At 49.7% G+C, this 19269-nt stretch overlaps 2 protein-coding genes across 11 annotated transcripts in view; one reads left to right on the forward strand and one right to left on the reverse strand.

Annotated features, from left to right (window-relative positions):
- The window catches only part of POLB (DNA polymerase beta), a 679334-nt gene that overhangs the window by 627128 nt on the left and 32937 nt on the right, over positions 1-19269 (reverse strand). The gene's annotated exons all lie outside the window — the stretch shown is intronic.
- The window catches only part of ANK1 (ankyrin 1), a 246193-nt gene that overhangs the window by 127310 nt on the left and 99614 nt on the right, over positions 1-19269 (forward strand). For 9 of the 10 annotated variants that reach the window (XM_050800354.1, XM_050800361.1, XM_050800356.1 and 6 more), the window contains exon 2: positions 10964-11065. In XM_050800354.1, the coding sequence (XP_050656311.1) occupies positions 10964-11065 (102 nt within the window). Of the gene's footprint in view, positions 1-1583; positions 1656-10963; positions 11066-19269 lie in introns of those variants that run through there. The other variant, XM_050800358.1, reaches the window with a different exon arrangement.

Consider the following 19269-nt stretch of genomic DNA (forward strand, 5'->3'; position numbering starts at 1 on the left):
TTTTTTTTAGAGACAGGGTCTCACTCTTGTCACCCGGGCTGGAGAACAGTGGTGCAATCATGGCTCACTGCAGCCTCCAACTCCTGGGCTCAGGTAATCCTCCTGTCACAGCCTCCTGAGTAGCCAGGACTACAGGCATGTGCCACCATGACTGGCTAATTAAATTTGTGCGTGTGTGTGTGTGTGTGTGTGTGGAGACAGGGGGTCTCGCTATGTTGCCCAAACTGGTCTTGAACTCCTGGCCTCAAGCAATCCTCCCGCCTCAGCCTCCTAAAATGCTGGGATTATGATCCTTCAAGATCATCCCCCACATTATCTGTTCCTGGCGCTGAGCACACTATTGTTAGGAATCTTGCTGGTGCTGCTAGTGGCAGGGCTTTGGATCAGTTTGGCTCCGAACAGGTTGGACCCACCATTTACTAGTGGTGACCTTGGTCTCGACCCATTACCTTCCTGGGCTCAGATTATTCATTTATCTAACTGTAGTAGCGTTGCCTGCCTTATGGGTGGCTGTGAGGATTAAGTGAAATAATGCAGTATGTCCATCAGCTAATAGGCGCTGAGCATGCTAGTTCCTCACCAACGCACAGCTGTACTGTACAATGTCAGGGGACAGTGGGAGAGGAAAAGAGCATTTGGTATTGTGTCTTGACTGTGACTTGAAGCCATCACGAAGCCGACTCATGATACAAAACACCTATGATCTGAACAAGCCATATTGCTAGGGGCCCAGTTACCTGACACTGCTTTTACTGACGGTTCCCTCATCCCTCTGAATTGAGCCTACTCTTGATGATGTCACCCCAAGTCTTCTCCAAAACCCCTGACATGGGTTTTGACATCTGCCCCTGAAATGACTGCATGAAAAGGCGATGGTGGTCCCAGGACAGAACACTGGTTGCTTACTGCACGGACACAGCCTCGGGTGACGCTAGTTAACCACCAGCGTCAGAGCAGTGCGGGAGACAGCGGGGAGTGACAGCTCTGCTCTCCTGCAACCCAGCTGCGTCTCGCGTGGCGGCTCTCAGGCAGAATCTGGAATAGGCTGATTAACTGGTATCTCAGGACACGATGGAAGAACTCAAAACATGCAAATCGGTTATGGGGCATAAATAGAGTTTGCTGAGCTCACCCCGGCCGCGTCTCGGCAGGCTCCGGGGCCCATTTACTGGGGCATTCGGGGCGGCGGGAGGCAGGGCGGGAGGCCATGCAGCTTGGAGCTCCCCACCTCCATTGGACGTGTGTGCCTCCCCTCCGCAGGGGCAGGACGCCCGCCCCGCGCCCGCCGGCCGGCACCTGCAGCTGGGGCTGCACCCCCGCCCGCGCCACCGCGCGCACCCCCTCCGCAGGGCTTGGCAGCAGATGCCTGCTCTCTGGAGAGCGCTTCGCATTAACTTTCCCATCTGACATAATCATGGAGAGAAAATGAAGAGATCCCATTAGCGGCGGGCTGGCGGGCGGGAGAGCGCAGGGCCAGGGCCTGGCCGGGGCGAGCGGAGGGCGCCTGTATTTTTAGCCAGATGCCGCGTAACTTGCTGGCGCTCCCCGCGCAGCCCAGCAGATAACCGGGAGGGGGAGCGGGAGCCGGGCTCGGATTTCAGCGCGGGCGCCGGACGATGGCAGCGCGACAGGGCAGGTCCGGGCCAGACCCTGCGGTGAGTGCACGAGCTGTCGCGGTGGCCGGTCCGGGGCCGGGGCGCGGGGACCGGGGCCGGGGCTGGGGCTCTGCGTCCGTCCTGCGGGCTGTGGCTCCGTGCCTGGCTCCCCGGCGCCAACTTTCTCGGGCGGGTGCGGGCTCGCGCGCCGGGGCTGCCCTTCTGCTGCCGAGGCTTCTAGCAGGATCCAGAGGAAAATTCCTCTGGCCTGAAGGCTGCGGCCGCGGAGGGGCTGGAGCTGGGGCTGGGAGGCAGCGGGACCTGTGGCCTGCCCGGGAGAGGCGCACGGGCTGGAGCGTGGAGCCGCCGCCGGAGTGCCCCGAGGGGGGCCGGGCCCTGGCAGAGGCCGAGTCCCCTCACCCCAGGGGGAGAGCCTGGCCACGTAGATTCAGCAGAGGGTGGGAGATGCACGGCCTTGGTCTGGGCGGGCCCCTGGCCTGCGGCACGTCTGGCCCCTAAAACTCAGAAACGTGAGGCGCCCGAAGGCCCCCAGGTAGCAGAAAATGAATGGGGCAGAGGAAGGCAGACCTGTTGGGCGCCTTGGCAAGCCTAGAGCTCTTCGCCGCTGTCCCCTTCGATCCTCGCAGCCCCCTGGCAGGATCCCCATTTTAGCAATGGGGAAGTGGAGTTTTGGGGTCTTGGATGAGCACAGCATCAAGTGGCCAAGCAGCGCATCCCAGCCAGGTCTTCCCCAGCGACATCCCAGCCCACCCTGGGTGGGGTGCAGACAGCACAGGGAACCCCAGGGATTTTCCCAAGGTCCCGAGTTCGGGTTGAGAGATTAAGAGGGAGCCCAGCACTCCCGCTCAGGCGTCTTGTTTCCTCAATGACACCTTTGACTTGTTCATTTTATTTTTGCCAATGGTAGTCAGACTGGGGAGTCTGGAGACAGTTTGTAAAGCTGTAACAGCACACCTTTCTGGAAGGCAAAAGGAAAGACGCATAATAAAACACACACTCAGTAGGGCCCAGTGTTCACCTCTGTTTCTCCATCATCAAGGGAGTAAAGGCAGGGCTACCCGGGTATGCTGGCTGGGGACAGCTGTCTTTCCTCATACCCCAGTGCAGCTCTCTGATTCCCCACGCACAAGCAGACAGCTCCACATCAGGGCTGCTGCCTGTCTTCTGGCTGGGCTGCAGGTCCCCCAGGAAAGGACCTGGAATCTCTTCCTGAGAGCTCTGACAGTGGCTATGTTAAAGAAACTACATTTTGCTTCAACAAGACCCCTTGGGAAAGTGGTATTGCCTTATCACTGTTTACAGCAATTGGTATTAGCTCAGTTTCCATTCGCCTTTCTAGATAGGAATTTTGTACTAAAGATCTTGAGAAGGTCAGTCTGATTTGTTCTAGGGAAAACTTAGGCCACCCCAACCCCCTGAGAAGGTGTGAAGAGGCCCTGGGGTTCTCTCACCTGGGTCTGCCTGCCCGTGTTTCTGAACGTCCCCTGCTCATGGGTGACGACATGTTGACATTCTGCAGTGTGTTTCCGGCCCCTCCCTCCGAGGATACTGGAGCCCCCTCGCTCACCATGTATTGCTATATTAGTATCTGCTCAGGAAGTGCAAGTTTAATAATAGTCTGGGTGTCTCAGGTAACCAGGATTCACCACCCTTTCAGAGCAGGCCTGATGAGAACTTAATTCCTAGGAAGAATTCTGTTCCTGCGCGGTGGCTCACGCCTGTAATCCCAGCACTTTGGGAGGCCGAGGCGGGCGGATCACAAGGTCAGGCGATCGAGACCACGGTGAAACCCCGTCTCTACTAAAAATACAAAAAATTAGCCGGGCGCGGTTGTGGGCGCCTGTAGTCCCAGCTACTCGGGAGGCTGAGGCAGGAGAATGGCGTGAACCCGGGAGGCGGAGCTTGCAGTGAGCCGAGATCGCGCCACTGCACTCCAGCCTGCGCGACAGAGCCAGACTCCGTCTCAAAAAAAAAAAAAAAAAAGAATTCTGTTCCCTTCCTTCTCTTCCATTCCCTTCCTCCTGACATGGGCACAGCCTCCAAACCCAGGCAGAAGGCTTTCTCCAGCCAGAGCTGAACTGGAGAGGACCCTTATGAGCACTAAAAAATGACTAGGTCAGCACAGTGGTGCATACTTGTAATCCCAACATTTTGGGAGGCTGAGGTGGGAAGATTGCTTGAGGCCAGGAGTTCAAGACCAGCCTGGGCAACATAGGGAGACCTTATCTCTAGAAAAAATAAAGAAATTAGCCAGGTGTGGTGGTGCACGCCTGTAGTTCCAGCTATTCGGGGGAAGGGGATGTTGAGGCAGGAGGATCTCTTGAGCCTGGGACTTTGAGGCTGCAGTGAGCTATAATTGCACTGCTGGGGGACCACTCTGAAAGAAAGAGGGAGACGCTATCTTGAAAGAAAGAAAGAAAGAAAGAAAGAAAGAGAGAGAGAGAAAGAAAAAGAAAGAAAGGAAGGAAGGAGAGAAAGAGAGAGAGAAAGAAAAAGAAAGAAAGAAAGAAAGAGAAAGACAAAAGGGAAGGAAGGAAGGAGGGAAGGAGGGAGGGAAGGAAGGAAAGAAGGAAAGAAGAAAGGAAGGAAGGGATATGATTGGCTCAGGAAGCAGTATAGCACAATAGTTAAGAAGATGCTACATAGACTCAAACCCTGGCCACGCTACATATTAGCTGTGTGACTTTGGACAAGTTACTTTTCTGTGACTTGGTCACTTCATCTATAAAGAGGAGATAACAAAACACCTGCCTTGTGACATTATTCTGAGGAGTGAGTGAATCAATTTATGTGGCATGTTTAAAACCTAGGGAGAGCTTTGTGAAAGTAAACTTGTTTTGTTTTGAAAGGAAGTTCAGGCACATCACATTGATTAGGCAGCAGGGATGCAGGCACAGCAGAATGTCTGCTGTGTGCAGATCCCCGAACACGCACACAGGTAGAATTAAATTAAAATGAAGCTGGAGACAAGGAGAGGAAGAGACACCAGAAGACAGCTTTGGTGGGGTGCACAGCAGAGGTGCCAGTGCCTCATTGGTGACAGGGATTTGTGGACACGGTGGGTTAGTTTTCTGTATAGGATGAGCAGACCTCCTGGCCTCCCAATCTGGGAATGGATGAGCCTTGGTCAGGTTTGTATTTTGTTGCTGTTGTTTTTCGGGTCAGTATGCACTCAGGTAAATATTTTGAATGGAACACATTGGATTCATTGGACACTCCTCCTGCCCTGTTGCATTTGTTGGATGTACCCAGGACAGGTCATTGAATTGGAGCAGTTGGACTAGACAGATGGGCAGTAGGGACTTAGCAGAACATGATGGTAAAGATGAGTGTCACATCCCAACAAGGGCCATTTGCTCTGTAGCTGAAATATTTCCTGGCCCTTAGGAAGTTCTCAATGAATACTCATGGAATGGATCCATGGGTGCATGCATGCACATATGACCCCTTTATAACACAATCACTTGATTGTTCAGATCAAGAGAGCAAGGACCTCTATTCTGAGTTATTGTTCTCTCTTTACCCTAGCAGGATATTGGTCTTGAAATAAGACCCCAGTAAATACATTGTAGAATTAAACTAAGTGATGTGTGGTTGCTACTGGGAGTGGCATCATTATCTGTAGTTCACCTCCCAGATGCCCTGAGGATCCTGCTGAGTCCTGACTACTCTACGTCTGTAGAAGACCAAAAAAAAAAAAAAAAAAAAAAAAAAAAAGAAAGAAAAAAAAAGCTTTAGCAGTTGCACTTCACTGCTAACTATCTAGGTGACCTTAGCCAGTCACTTTACTTCCCCAGGCCTCAATTTTATCATCAGTGACAAGAAGGGCTGGAACTAGATGGTTCCTTTCTAGAGACCTGTCTTGGTCTGAATAGAGTGCTCAGGGACAGAGCCCAGACCTAGTGGGACCTCCCAGCATTTTTCCTCTGCCATGGATTAACTGTTTAATTGGCATGGGCATGTAGGCCTGCCCAGCAGCCCGCCTGTCAGGGCTGCCTGGACACCTTCAGGCTTGAAATTGCTGAGAACACCCTTGGGGTCAAGGGCAGTGGAAAGGCATATACTTCAGTGGGGTACCCCTGGATTGAATCACCCCAAGTGTTTATCTGCAGAACTTGGGCAAGTTATTAACCTCTCCAAATCTCAGTTTCATCACTTCTAAAATGGGGATAATAATTATACCTACCCACAGGTTGTGATGAGAATTAAAAGATATAATGCTGGTAATACATTTGACCCAATGGTTGGTATTATAATTTTAGTATTCTATTATGGCAACGACAGAAACGGTTTAGCCTTCCTCAGTCAAGTCCAGATGGGGCTTCCCTTACCCTCTATGTATGTGGTGTTTTTTTTTTTTTTTTTTTTTTTTTTTGAGACAGAGTCTCGCTCTGTTGTCCGGCTGGAGTGCAGTGTCGCAATCTCAGCTCGCTGCAAACTCTGCCTCCCAGGTCCAAGTTGATTCTTCTGCCTCACACTCCCAAGTAGCTGGGATTACAGGCACGCACCACCATGCCCGGCTACTTTTTGTATTTTTAGTAGAGATTGGGTTTCACCATGTTGACCAGGCTGGTCTCTAATTCCTGGCCTCAAGTGATCCACCTGCCTCAGCCTCCCAAAGTGCTGAGATTACAGGAACCACCGCGCCCAGCCAGTTTGTCATAAATATTCTTCTTTGCTTCCTGGATTCAGTGCTTTGAACAGTCAAACAGTGTCATTAGCAGATATTGCGTCTATTTTTATCCACCCATTCTCAGGTTTTCAGCCTGAATCCTATTATTGTGCCATAAATGGTAGTTAATTGGTGGGAGAAATGTCTCTTTAACACTCTTATTCTTGGGGAATAATATAGTGTTTTTCCTAGTAATTGAATCTAGACAGACTTTCTGAATCAGCAGGCATAAATAGACATTTATCTGAGAGACTAAACCTTGACTGGGTTTTCTCTGGAAACCCAGCTCATGCCTAGAGAGCCAACAGTTTGATCTTCATTTCTGAAATATTTCCTGCCCCACAGATGCCTTGCTGAGGAACCTAGGATGTGAATGTCATGTGCTTTAGGTCAAGGGAGGCCTCGCCCTAGCAGACACTTAATGCTCTGGAGGATTCAAAAGAGATAGAAGACTTGGTCGCTGCCCCAAGAAGCAAACAGTTTGGCTGGGGAGACAAGACTTGCCTGAATTAAATAGCTAGAGAAAGAGATATTTTAAGTGCATTAAAAAAAAAAAAAAACAACCAAGCTCCTGTTTTGTGGTTTCTAGATTTAAAGATGAAATACTGAGTGTCTAAGCATAGTGTCATTCATGCAGGAAGTAGCCACCATCGGGGCCTTGAACAGAAGAAGGATTGGAATTAGCAAACCAGAGGGAGACAGAGCTTCAGGGCCCAGGGAGGAGGAACGTGCAGGCCAGGAGGTAGACAGAGCATGGGAATGTCACAGAGGACAAGGGAGGTGAGAAGGGGCTCCTGCCGCCATGGGGACCACGAGATGAGTGTGCTTTATGAGCAGGCAGCCACAGGGCTTGTACTTGAACTTGAGCTTACATCATAGAGGGCCCATGTGGGACCCGAGGTTGGGAAGGGCTGGCAGGAAGTCAGGATTTGGGGAAGACCAGTGAGGCAGGGATGGAGGAGGTTGGCTGGGAGGCAGAGGGAGGAAGCGGTACTTCTGCAGGCCTGGGGTTGTGGGCGGGGTTGACGGGTGGTGCGGGGCAGCACCTGAATGTGGAGGGAGGACCCCTGTCTGGAAGGCTGGAGAGCCCTACTGCTGACACCCTGGGGACTCCCTGTTTCAATGGTGAAGACGTGAAGCGCTGCTTTGGGGAGGAGGATGAGAGTTCTATTTGGTCTTCGGCTGTAGATTTGGAGTCTTCTGTGTTCAAGGGTGTTCAAGGGTGGTCATCACTAGTGTGTGCATGAGTTTCCCATGTCTGCTGTAACAAATCACCACACACTTAGTGGCTTAACACTACAGAGATGTGTTCTCTCAACATCTGGAGGCTGGAGGTCTAAATCAAGGCCTCCACAGGGTCACACTCCCTCCAGGGCTTCAGGGTCCTCTTCCATGAGCCTCCACCTCCCAGAGGTTCCTTGCTTCCTTGTGCATGGCTAAAGACACTCCAGTCTCTGGCTCTGTCTTCACATAGCTTCACCTCTGTGCGTGTGCATACATGTGTGTGCACATGTGTATATGTGTATGTCTGCACATGTGTGTGTGTGCACATGGGTCTCTGTGTGCACGTGTATGTGTGCGTGTGTGTGTGTGTCTGTGCATGTGTGTATGTGTATGTGTGCATCTCTTGGTGTGCATGTGTGTGCATGCATCTGTATGTGTGCAAATCTGTGTGTGTGTGTGCATGTGTACGTGTGTGCATGTGTGTCTTCTCCTTTTCTGTCTTTTATAAGGACATTTGTCATTGAATTTAGGGCCAGCCAAGATAATCTAGGATGATCTCATCTCAAGATCCATGACTTAATTACATCTACAAAGACTTGTTTTTCAAATAAGGTCACCTTCACAGGTTCCAGGGATGAGAGTGTGGACGTATCTTTTGGGGGACACCATTCAGCCCACTGCAGCATGTTTTTTTTTTTTTTTTTTTTTAGGAGGGCACGTAGAGGAAGGAGACAAAGTGCCTGGGTGGAGAGGAAGCCACTGTGGGTCTTCTGTGGGAATGGCGTCACATGCTTCTCCCATTTGTGGCTTGTCACATGACCACTCGCACGCCTTCAACTCAGCCTTGTATGCAACTATGCGCCAAGCACTATTTATTCCCTTTAAGCATGATGAAAAGGGGACAAGAAAGGCTTTACTCTCCCCAGCTTACAGATAAGGAAATAGAAGCCGAGGATGTCTAAGTACCCGGGGGCACTCAGCTAGACCCAGTGGAGTGGCTCTGAGTCTAGGCCACCAGCTCCAATGCCTGAGGACTGGACTTTAATCATTACATTTGTCTTTGTGAGTGTGTTAGCCTGTTCTCACACTGCTAATAAAGATGTACCCGAGACTGGGTAATTTATAAAGGAAAGAGGTTTAATGGACTGATAGTTCAACATGGCTGGGGAGGCCTCACAATCATGGCAAAAGATGAAGGAAGAGCAAAGGCATGTCTTACATGGCAGCAGGCAAGAAAGTATGTGCAGGGGATCTCTTCTTTATAAAACTATCAGATCTCATGAGACTTATTCACTATCATGAGAACAGCATGGGAAAAACCAGCCCCCATGATTCAAGTACCTCCCACCGGGTCCCTCCCAGGACATGTGGGAATTATGGGAGCTACAATTCAAGATGAGATTTAGGTGGGAACACAGCCAAACCATATCAATTAGTAAACTTTATTTTATTGTCCTCAGCTCTCACCCTCTCTGGCTGTCACTCATCTTTAAAGCAAACAGATGTTCCTGGGGGCAGGGTCTGAGCTGCATGGGGTGGGTGACGTAGCACCAGCTAAGGAACAGAAAGGCTTCACTCTCATTCAATAAATCTGGTGGGGGGCACCCGGTGGTAAAGCTGAGTCCAAGCTGGCTGCAGAGCTGGGAGGTTCAGCTCATGAATTTTGGAGTCACACTGCCTGCATCTGAGTCCCAGCTGTGCCTCCTCCCTGCTGTGGGATGCTGCACGAGGCACTTCTGCTCTCTGTGCCTCAGCCCACTCATCTGTAAAATGGGACTCTGCAATCCTACTTACCTCTTGAGTATTTAAAATTAGGATAAAATGCACATGTGTGCGTGTGCATGTGTGTGAATATATATTATTGTCATCCTTTGGTATCCGTGGGAGATTTGTTCCAGAACCCACTGCAGATACCAAAATCCACAGATTCCTCAAGTTCCTCATATAAAGTGATAATGTGTTTGCATATAACCTACCCACATCCTCATATATACTTTAAATCATCTCTAGATTTCTTATAATACCTAATGTAAGTGTTTTGTAAATAATTGTTATACAGCATTGCTTTTCTGTATTACTTTTTTTTTTTTTTTTTTTTTTTTTTTTTTGAGACAGAGTCTTGCTTTGTCACCAGGCTGGAGTGCAGTGGTGCGATCTTGGCTCACTGCAACTTCCACCTCCCAGGTTCAAGTGATTCTCCTGCCTCAGCCTCCTGAGTAGCTGGGACTACAGGCGCACATCACCACGCCCAGCTAATTTTTGTATTTTTAGTAGAGATGGGGTTTCACCATGGTGGCCAGAATTGTCTCAGTCTCTTGACCTCGTGATCCACCTGCTTCGGCCTCCCAAAGTGCTGGCATTACAGGCGTGAGCCACCACACCCGGCCTTCTGTTAGTATTCCTTTTTATTTTAATATCATTATTTTTATTTTCTTTTCCTGCAAATTTTCCATCCACGGTTGGTTGAATAAATGGGTTTGACTGTATATGTAAAGTGCTAATAATGGTTCTTAACACATAGTAAGTGCTATGTGCTGTTTACTTAAAAAACAAAAACACAGGGCCGGGCATGGTAGCTCATGCCTGTAATCCCAGCACTTTCAGAGGCCAGGACAGGAGGATTGCTTGAGCCCAGGAGTTCGAGACCAGCCTGGGGAACATAGTGAGACCCCATCTCTAAAAAGGAAAAACAGGCAAATAAAAACACAAAACAGTTCCAAAGAGCCCAGGCTTGGTTCCTTTGGTGCCTGCATTCATGACTCTTGGGGCCAGGGACCTCTGTGATATTGCAAACTCTTCAGCAAGACTGTGGAGCCCCCGAAACCTCAGAGCAAGGAGGACACCAGGCTGTGCTGTGCACTTGCCATCGGAATGGGCTCCCTCTCAAAGGCTGATTCTTCCTGAGTCCAAACCAAGAATATTTGGTTATAAAAATACCGAAAGGGGACCAGGCACGGTGGCTCAGGCCTGTAACCCCAACACTTTGGGAGACCAAGGTGGAAGGATCGCTTGAGCTCAGGAGTTTGAGACCAGCCTGAGCAACATAGTGATGCCCTGTCTCTATAAAAAAGTTTAAAAAAAATAATTGGGCATGGTGGTGCACACCTGTAGTCCCAGCTACTTGGGAGGATCTCTTGAGCCCAGGAATTCAAGGCTGCAGCGAACTGTGCTTGTGCCACTGCACTCCAGCAGCCTGGGTGACAGAGTAAGACTCTCTTAAAAAAACAAAAACAAAAAACCACAGGAAAGGAGGCCTGGGTGTGAAGGCAGTTCACCCCAAGAACAGTCCAACCAGGGGCTCTAGGGCTCCTGTGCACACCTGGTGTCACTGTGGGCACCAGGGTGCCACATCAGAGGATGCAGGGGCTTCTGCAGGGGCCTGGGGCTTGAATGGGGCGGAGAAGTCATTAATATACCCAGGACACTCAATGTCTGTTGTTTTTCCTCACAGGCCGATGCTGCTACCAGCTTTCTGAGAGCAGCAAGATCAGGTAACTTGGACAAAGCTTTGGATCACCTGCGGAATGGGGTAGACATTAACACCTGTAACCAGGTAAGCGGGATGGAGGCAGGCCTGTTGTCTCTGAAGAGTAGCTCTTGCCTGATGCCATTTCCTGAGAGCTTTGAAACTGCCTCTATTAACCTTTTCCCAGTGGCCTCAAAACTCCCCCATGGCTTCTGCCTGCGGAAGGCCCTAACCTTGCTGTTTCCACTTCTGCCGTGGCCCAGGGCCCCACAGAGAAGTGCTGATGCCTGAACAGTGTGGGCGAGGCCCGCATAGATCCCCTGCAGTCTCCTCGCTTAGAAGTTCCAGTCAGTCCCTGCTGTTGTCTTAGAATATGTGGCCTTTGAATTGGGGCAGGAGGAAGAGCCTTTGAAAGATACTGTGTCAGTAGGGACGTTCAGTCTCCTTTGTCCACCGGCAGTCTGTGTGGGTTCTCGGCTAGCCTGAGAAGAAAGTCGGGGAATGAGGCCCCGCTTTGGTCAGGTGCTGACAAAGGCAGGTGGGCTTGGGTTGAGGGTGGCGGGGCTGGCACAGAGGCTGGCACTCCAGGGCTCCTGAGTGACACAGCTGAGCCTTAGCTTCAGGAGGGGCTGGCTAGGAAACAAAATGTGTTCGGGTTGGGTTGGAGGGCAGAGACTCAGGCTTGGAGCCAAAGATCCAGGAACTGACTGAATAGAGAGGAAATGACCCTCCAGGAAGGGAACAGGTGTGCGGTTTGGGCTTGTGGATTGGTGACAGGTTTTGTTTGTTTGTAGATACTTGCCTGCCAATTAAGTTGTTTAGTTACACATGCTAATTGTTTCTAATTTAGAATACACTTATCCATTGCGACCTTTTTAAAACCATCTTAGCCATTAAAAATGTGTTCTTAATTGTGGTAAAATATACAGCATAGAATTTCCTGTCTTAATCATTTTTCGGCATACGGTTCAATGGGATTAAGTCCATTCATATTATCCTGTAACCATCATCATCTCCAGAACTCTTTTCATGTTGCAAAACTGAAACTCTGTACTCTTTAAACACTTACGCTTCATTTCCGACTACTCCCCAGCCCCTGGTGACCACCCTTCAACTTCCAATCTCTCCGAATTATTATAGGGACCTCACAGAAGCAGAATCCTGCTATATTTGTACTTTTGTGACTGACTTCTTTTATTTAGCATAATGTCTTCATGGTTCCTCTGTACTTTAGTGGCTTGTATGACTTTTCCAAGCTAGCAGGGCCAGATTTTCTGAATGTAGGTTAACTTTTCCATGGGCCACATGCCTCTGTCCTACCCCCTCATCTACAGTTTCCCTACCCTTCCTGCCCCTGTTTAAAATGCAAAATACCGTCTGGTGCAGTGGCTCACACCTGTAATCCCAGCACTCTGGGAGGCTGAGGCGGGCAGATCACCTGAGGTCAGGAGTTTGAGAGCAGCCTGGCCAACGTGGAGAAACCCCATCTCTATTAAAAATACAAAAATTAGCTGGGCGTGGTGGTACATGCCTGTAATCCCAGCTACTTGGGAGGCTGAGACAGGAGAATTGCTTGAACCCAGGAGGCAGAGGTTGCAGTGAGCCCAGATCATGCCATTGTACTCCAGCCTGGGTGACAGAGCGAGACTCCATCTCAAAAATAAAATAAAATAGACTGGGCGTGGTGGCTCACACCTGTAATCCCAGCACTTAGGGAGGCCGAGGTGGGCAGATCACAAGGTCAAAAGTTCAAGACTAGCCTGGCCAATATGGTGAAGCCCTGTCTCTGCTAAAAATACTAAAATTAGCCGGGCATGGTGGTGCACGCCTGTAGTCCCAGCTACTTGGGAGGCTGAGGCAGAAGAATTGCTAGAACCCAGGAGGTGGAGATTGCAGTGAGCTGAGATCACACCACTGCATTCCAGCCTGGGCAACAGAGTGAAACTCTGTCTCAAAAAAATAATAATAATAAATAATAAATAAGTAAGTAAATAAATAAATAAATAAAATGCAAAGTACTACCTGCCCCTACTCCTAGGACTGAGACCCCATTTGGATTAAGATGGTCTTGCAGTGGCAGAAATTCACAGCTAAAAGATCAGAGAGAATGGAGCAGTGTGGTGTGTGATAGGAAACAGAAGTAGGTGTGTGATAGGAAGCAAAGCCTCTGGCAGTGCACTTTAGAGGGAAAGTGAGGTATGTGGACCTGACTGGAATTTGCAAACTGGATGAGGGACCAGGCCCTCCACCCCTTTTCTCATCCCTCCACCCAGAAATGCCAACATCCACATATCCACAGCCCAAAGGACATTGTGGTGGTTGTAACCAAGCATCCGCTCAGGCTGACCTTTGCACAGCAGGTTGAAAGTCTGAGCCCATTTTTTGATGCCAAGAGGTGGATGCAGCAAAGTCTGGGGGCAGGGTGAGGGTCCTGGTGTGAGAGTTGTTCGGGAGACAGGGTCTGGGACCTTCTTAGCACCACACCTCCAAAAGCAGCTGCACAGGCTCCAGCTGTGTTGCCCCAGCCCCCCATAGGCAGGGGGATTGCTCACTCTCTCCACCTGGGATGTGTTCTTGGGCTTGCAGAGATGCACACCTGGAGGCTTTCTTTGTTCTTGCTATGACTGGAGAATTGCAGATGTGTTTCTCTGCAGTGCAGTTCTCAGTGGAGGTGAATCACACCTTCAGAGGCCTTCCAAGGGTTAAGATTTTAGCTGTCAAAGGAATCCATTCAGCTAAAATGGGGACAACTGAACGTGTGTGAGACTTGAGCCAGGACTCATTTTCTGTGTGAAATTGGAAGATTTTGATGCCACCCGGGGAATAGCTATGTCCTGATTGGTCTCCCGTTGGAGAGGCCTTGGTGTAACTGCCTTGTCACTCTGCCTTCTCTCCTCAGAGCACCTCTTCGGTTCATTTTGGGCTCAGAGAGCAGCAAGCACTGAGGCATTATTTGCACTTTATTGACACCATTTCCGATCGGCTCAGCGCCAGTGACAAGTGGCTGTCAGCCCTGCTTGAGGTTGAGGGGAGGCTCCTGCCTCAGACTCAAGACTGCAGTCCTGGCTAAGCCTGGCCTCTCTTTCAAAGAGGATACTGCTGCAAGTTAGGCAATGAGTGTCAGAAGGGAACGAAAGGATGCATCGAGCGCAAAGCCCCTTGCTGCTGGTTAATTCCCACAGCTGCCAGATGTGGCCCTGTTGGTCCCTGTCTTATGGTCTATGGCTGAGCAGGACAGGTAGCTGCGGGTGACTGCGCCTGGAAGGGAGCTGATCAGGGTTCTCTGAACCTCATTCTGGTTGCACAGGGCAGTTTGGTTTTGCTGTTGGCGGGACAGTCCTGGTAGTGGGGGAAGGACTCCAGTGACTGAACCCATGCCTGCATGAAACCCACGAGTGCACCCAGCGGGACGATCCTGCATCTGCTTAATGTGCACAGGGCCAGCCTCTTAATGCTACTAGAGCTTTCTGCTCTTTAAAACACGCATAAAAGCAAGCTGTTGTCCCGGGGTCATGGCAAGATAATTTGCTTTCAGCTTGAATCTTCTGAGCTGATGGACTGTGGTGGTGGTAACAGGGCAAATACTTATCCTTACATAAGTAACACACTTTCAAATAGTATGTTTTTGTGGAAAGAATGCATACTGTTTGCCATAATAGGAAGTAATTAAGTAGTGTAGATAGAGGAACTCTTGGCTTATATAAGAGACGTCTGAATATTCAGGGCAGTTCCTTGTTGCATAGACTGTGCCTACTAATGTTCTATCATCATTATCATTACCATGTCTACAGGAAAGAAGAAATTTATATGTAAGAACACACACATGCATGCATACATGAGCCCCCTTATATGAATGCCAATTTTAAAATTTATTGTTTGCACTTTAGATGGCTGTGTCCAATGTACTTCCTGTGCATCTCCACATGTATATGGAGAGCTGGGCTGAAGGAATAGAATAATTTCATTTTAAAATCATGGTCCTTATCCACTCTGAACTGTAATCTATTGGCAGTGACAGCTATTAATCAAATAATGACATAAACAGATATGCATACCAAAAACTATGTTAGGAACCATGAATGGAAGGCAGAGAGTATATGAGAGGACTTCCTTAGAGTCAGAGGTCAGAGAAGGCTACCATGAGGAAGAAACAGCTGAGCTGAGGGGGGAGCAGGGGCGAATGAGATGAAGCGAGGGAGAATATGCTGGTCTTAGAGAGCAGCCTGTGCAAAGCCCCAGAGGCAGGGAAAGGAGCAGAGGGTTGAAGGAAGGCCAGAGTGGGCGCAGTGCAGACAGCACGAGAGGCCAGGCGAGGTGGAGCTGGGATCATGCTAGAGCTTACAGGTAGGGGCGAGAGTCACAACATTCAGCGACTGAGACAGGGACATAAAGATGGGAACAGGAGACACTGGGAACTATGGGTGGGGGAGGGCGGGAGGAGGGCATGGGTGGAAAAACTAACTATTGGGTACTGTGTTCACTACCTGAGTGACAGGATCATATGTCCTCCAAACCTCAGCGTCATGCAGTACATTCATGTAACAAACCTGCACAGGTACCCCTGAATCTAAACTAGAAGTTGAAATTATAAACAACTGGGACAGCGTGCCCCTGGGCCAGAGCAGTGTGTGTGCATGCATGTGTGTGCTCACCAGCTGCACCAGACGTTAACCCTATAGTTGCTGACTGAAGGGAAGAGGCCTGGGTGGGGGACAGCAGCCAGAGCAGCAGGGATGGGGTACTTAAGAGCCTGCAGCAGGCCGGCGCGATGGCTCATGCCTGTGATCCCAGCACTTTGGGAGGCCAAGGTAGGTGGATCACCTGAGGTCAAGTGTTTGAGATCAGCCTGGCCAACATGGTGGAACTATTTAGTCTCTACTAAAATAAAAAAAATTAGCCGGGCATGATGGCAGGCACCTGTAATTCCAGCTACTTGGGAAGCTGAGGCAGGAGAATCTCTTGAACCCAGGAGGCAGAGGTTGCGGTGAGCCAAGATCGAGCCACTGCACTCCAGCTTGGGCAACAGAGCAAGACTCTGTCTCAAAAAAAAAAAAAAAAAAAAAAAGCCTGCGGCAGTGGCCACTGACCTGGAGGAGTGGGGCATTTCAGCATTTAACACCTGCGCAGCTGTATTGCTGTGTCCTGGTTGAATATTCCCCCCTTGCAGAAGCCACATGAAGGATTCCAGTCTTTCTCCCGAGCATAGAGGAAAGTGAACCACAGACTGAAGCACAGGAGTGACGTGATTAAGGGTGTGCTTTAAAGGGTCTCACTGGCTACCTCATGGAAAACAGGCGGAGGGCCCAGTGGTGCAGTGGGGGAGCCTGTGTGAGCCCAGCAGCACCGGAGGGATGTATGGGCAGCTTAGATGAGGGTCGTGGCTGTGGAGATGGAGCAAAGCCAAGCAGGCTTGGGTGATGGGTTGGATGGGGCACTGAGGGGAAGGAGACTTGAGAATGACCTTCGGAGGACTGGCTTCCATGGCAGGTGGGTGGTGGCACCATCCGCTAAATGAGAGATGCTGGGAGTGGACCGGTGTGTGGAAACATGGGGGAGGAGTCAAAAGCAGAGCTGTGTCCAGATCCCGGTAAGGAGGCTCTGAGGAATCCGAGCAGAAATATATAGTAAGCAGTTGGATATTTGAGCCTGGAATTCAGATAAGAGGTCCAGCCCAAAGATAGATATTTGGAAGTCATTCAGCCTTCGAGGAAGTCAAGTGCTGGCGGGGGCTGATGAGAGCAGGGAGGAAAGGCATGTTGAATATACTCCCACTCGCCTGTGTGGGGTCATTCCACAGCACTCATTAAGCACCCACTCTGTGCCAGGCCTATTCTAGGCACTGAACAAGACAGACAAAATAGTCTGCGTGCTGGTGGCCTGTGCGTGCTGGTGAAGGAAATAGACAATAGCTAAGAGGATGGGCACATACCTGAAGTCAGCTGACGGGAGACGCTGGGGAGGAGGAAGGTCAAGGTGCCTATTTCAGTGGGGTGGTTGGAGGGCTGTCTAGGGAGACAACATTTAAGAGGCCTGGAAGAAGTAAGGGAGAGAGCCATGTGGTTTCTGGGGAACAGCATTCTTGGGAGAGCAGAAAACACGTGCAAAGGCCCTGGGACAGGAGTGACAGTGGTTTGCTTGGGGAACAGTGAGGCTGGAGTTGAGTGATGGAAGGGAACGTGGTAGGCAGTGGGGTGGGAGGAGTGCCTGGGGCCAGATCAAGGAGGGCTTGCATTGGTGAGGGTTTAGATTTTGCCATAAGGGTGAAGTCATTTGATGGTGTTACACAAGAGATGCTTATGCTGATGGAGGTTTCTAAACAATTGCCCTTGCTGCTGTGTGGAGGACAGACTCGGGGCACAGGGACAGGAGCAGCAAGACTGGTGAGGAGGCTGGTGTGGGGGGCAAGGTGGAACCCCGTGGTGGCTTTGAATAAGGGGGAGAGAAGAGAGGTGGGGAGGCCAGAGGACTTGTTGCCCAGGCTTGGAGTGTTATCACCTGAGATGTGGTAGTCTGAGCACACATTTTACCGGGGCCCCTTACGCAGCCCGGGACTGGGTCATTCTTGCTGCTGGAGCAGCCACATAGCAATGGGTTGGTAGATTCCATCTTAGCTCAACAGCCACTGTGAAGACAGCCCTGATCCCCATAGCTTGAAGCCATCCCTGCCTTTGTGATGTGTGAGTACCTCTCTTAAGGCTTAAGCCTAGCCGGCCCCACTATGTGGCGTGGTAACATTGAGCAGGTCTTCCTTCTCCTGGTGGGCTCCATGCTGCAGGAAGGCAAAGCCCATAACTGGGGACTCTGTTTCTCCACAGCACCTGGCATAGGATGTGTCCTATATTAGATGCTCTGGCATTTGTCTTCATAAATGGCCACATAATTGTGCACAGACCAGTATTAGCTTCACATGCTCAGTTTCCAGAATTATTGTTAGATTGATATCAAATCAATTTTTTTTTCTCATGGAGACTATAAGCAATACAAAAATACTTTCTGGGATGAAGTAACTGACTATATACATTAATGAGTCAACCAAATAAAATAAAACTAGAAAAGACCAGTGCCAGCCTGTGTCCCCTGAATTCCTACAATTGTCAGATTGACGTGGATGCTCCACTGGGGGCTGTGAGCTGGAATCCCAGGGGCAAAAAGCCTCACGGTTTTAGTTTTCTGCTCTATTCTGATGACGCTGACACTTGCTGGTTCATTTAGCCTTCCTGATAGGAAAGAAAGAGCTTGAGGCTCCAGGAGATAATTTTCCGTGAAGAGGAGAAGCCTTGTCATCTGCGACTCAGTGTAAGGCAGAGTTAAAAGTGAGGACGTCCCAGAGCAGCCCAGGCGCCGTTGGTCCTCTTTGCCTGTCTCATTTTTCTCCATAGTGCTTGCTACTGCCTGCCTTCATATGCATGTATGTGTCTGCTTATTTTTGTCTTCACTAAATTGTAGGCATCTTAAGGGGAGAGGGCTTTGCTTTCCTCATTGCTCCATATCAGGATCCTGCTTAACCTGTAGTAGGTGCTCATAAACTCCGTTGACAGACTGAATAAAAAGGGAAAAAAAAAAGCAGCGATGTTGTTTGCTGTAGCTATGAATGGTGAAAGCTTATATATTTTATACTTAGACCACGTAGGAACTAGACTAAACACCATCACTTTGTAAGAGTCTTGTGCAATCGTGCATACTTAGGATAATGACGCCTGCAATAAGCACGGCTCAGATGCTGACATTAGCCCCACAGATCGAGTATTTGGCAATATTTGCTGCAGCGTCCAGAAGCTCGACCATCTGAATGATCACAAAAGCATAAACGATTTCCAGTGCAAAAGCCCACTGAAAGCACCTGAAACCATGCCAGTTCCCTGGATGTGCCCTAAATTTCCACATGTGCATTAGGAAGCCCTATTATTGTTGGGCTCTTGTTTATCTTGAAGGTAAAGGGTTGCCGGCATTAGGAATAAATGGAGCACCTATAACAATAATTTCTGCTACAGTGTAGTATTTTCTATAGCAGCCAAATGCCAAGTCTTTTGATCAGGATTTCTTGGGCTCCAGTGATGGTGGTAATTACGACCTTTCCACGCTATAGAATCTTAGGGCTTAGTGGAACTCACGGCATTCAATTTTCATTTTATAGCTCAGGAAACTGAGGTCTAGAAGTTACTTCTGAATATCTTATGCTGTATTACTTTGGATTTGGTGAGTTGGGCTTAAGAAGTCCAAGATGAGGCTGGGCGCGGTGGCTCATGCCTGTAATGCCAGCACTTTGGGATGCCGAGGTAGGCAGATCACCT

Source organism: Macaca thibetana, chromosome 8 (assembly GCF_024542745.1).
Source record: "Macaca thibetana thibetana isolate TM-01 chromosome 8, ASM2454274v1, whole genome shotgun sequence".
Taxonomy (NCBI): domain Eukaryota; kingdom Metazoa; phylum Chordata; class Mammalia; order Primates; family Cercopithecidae; genus Macaca; species Macaca thibetana.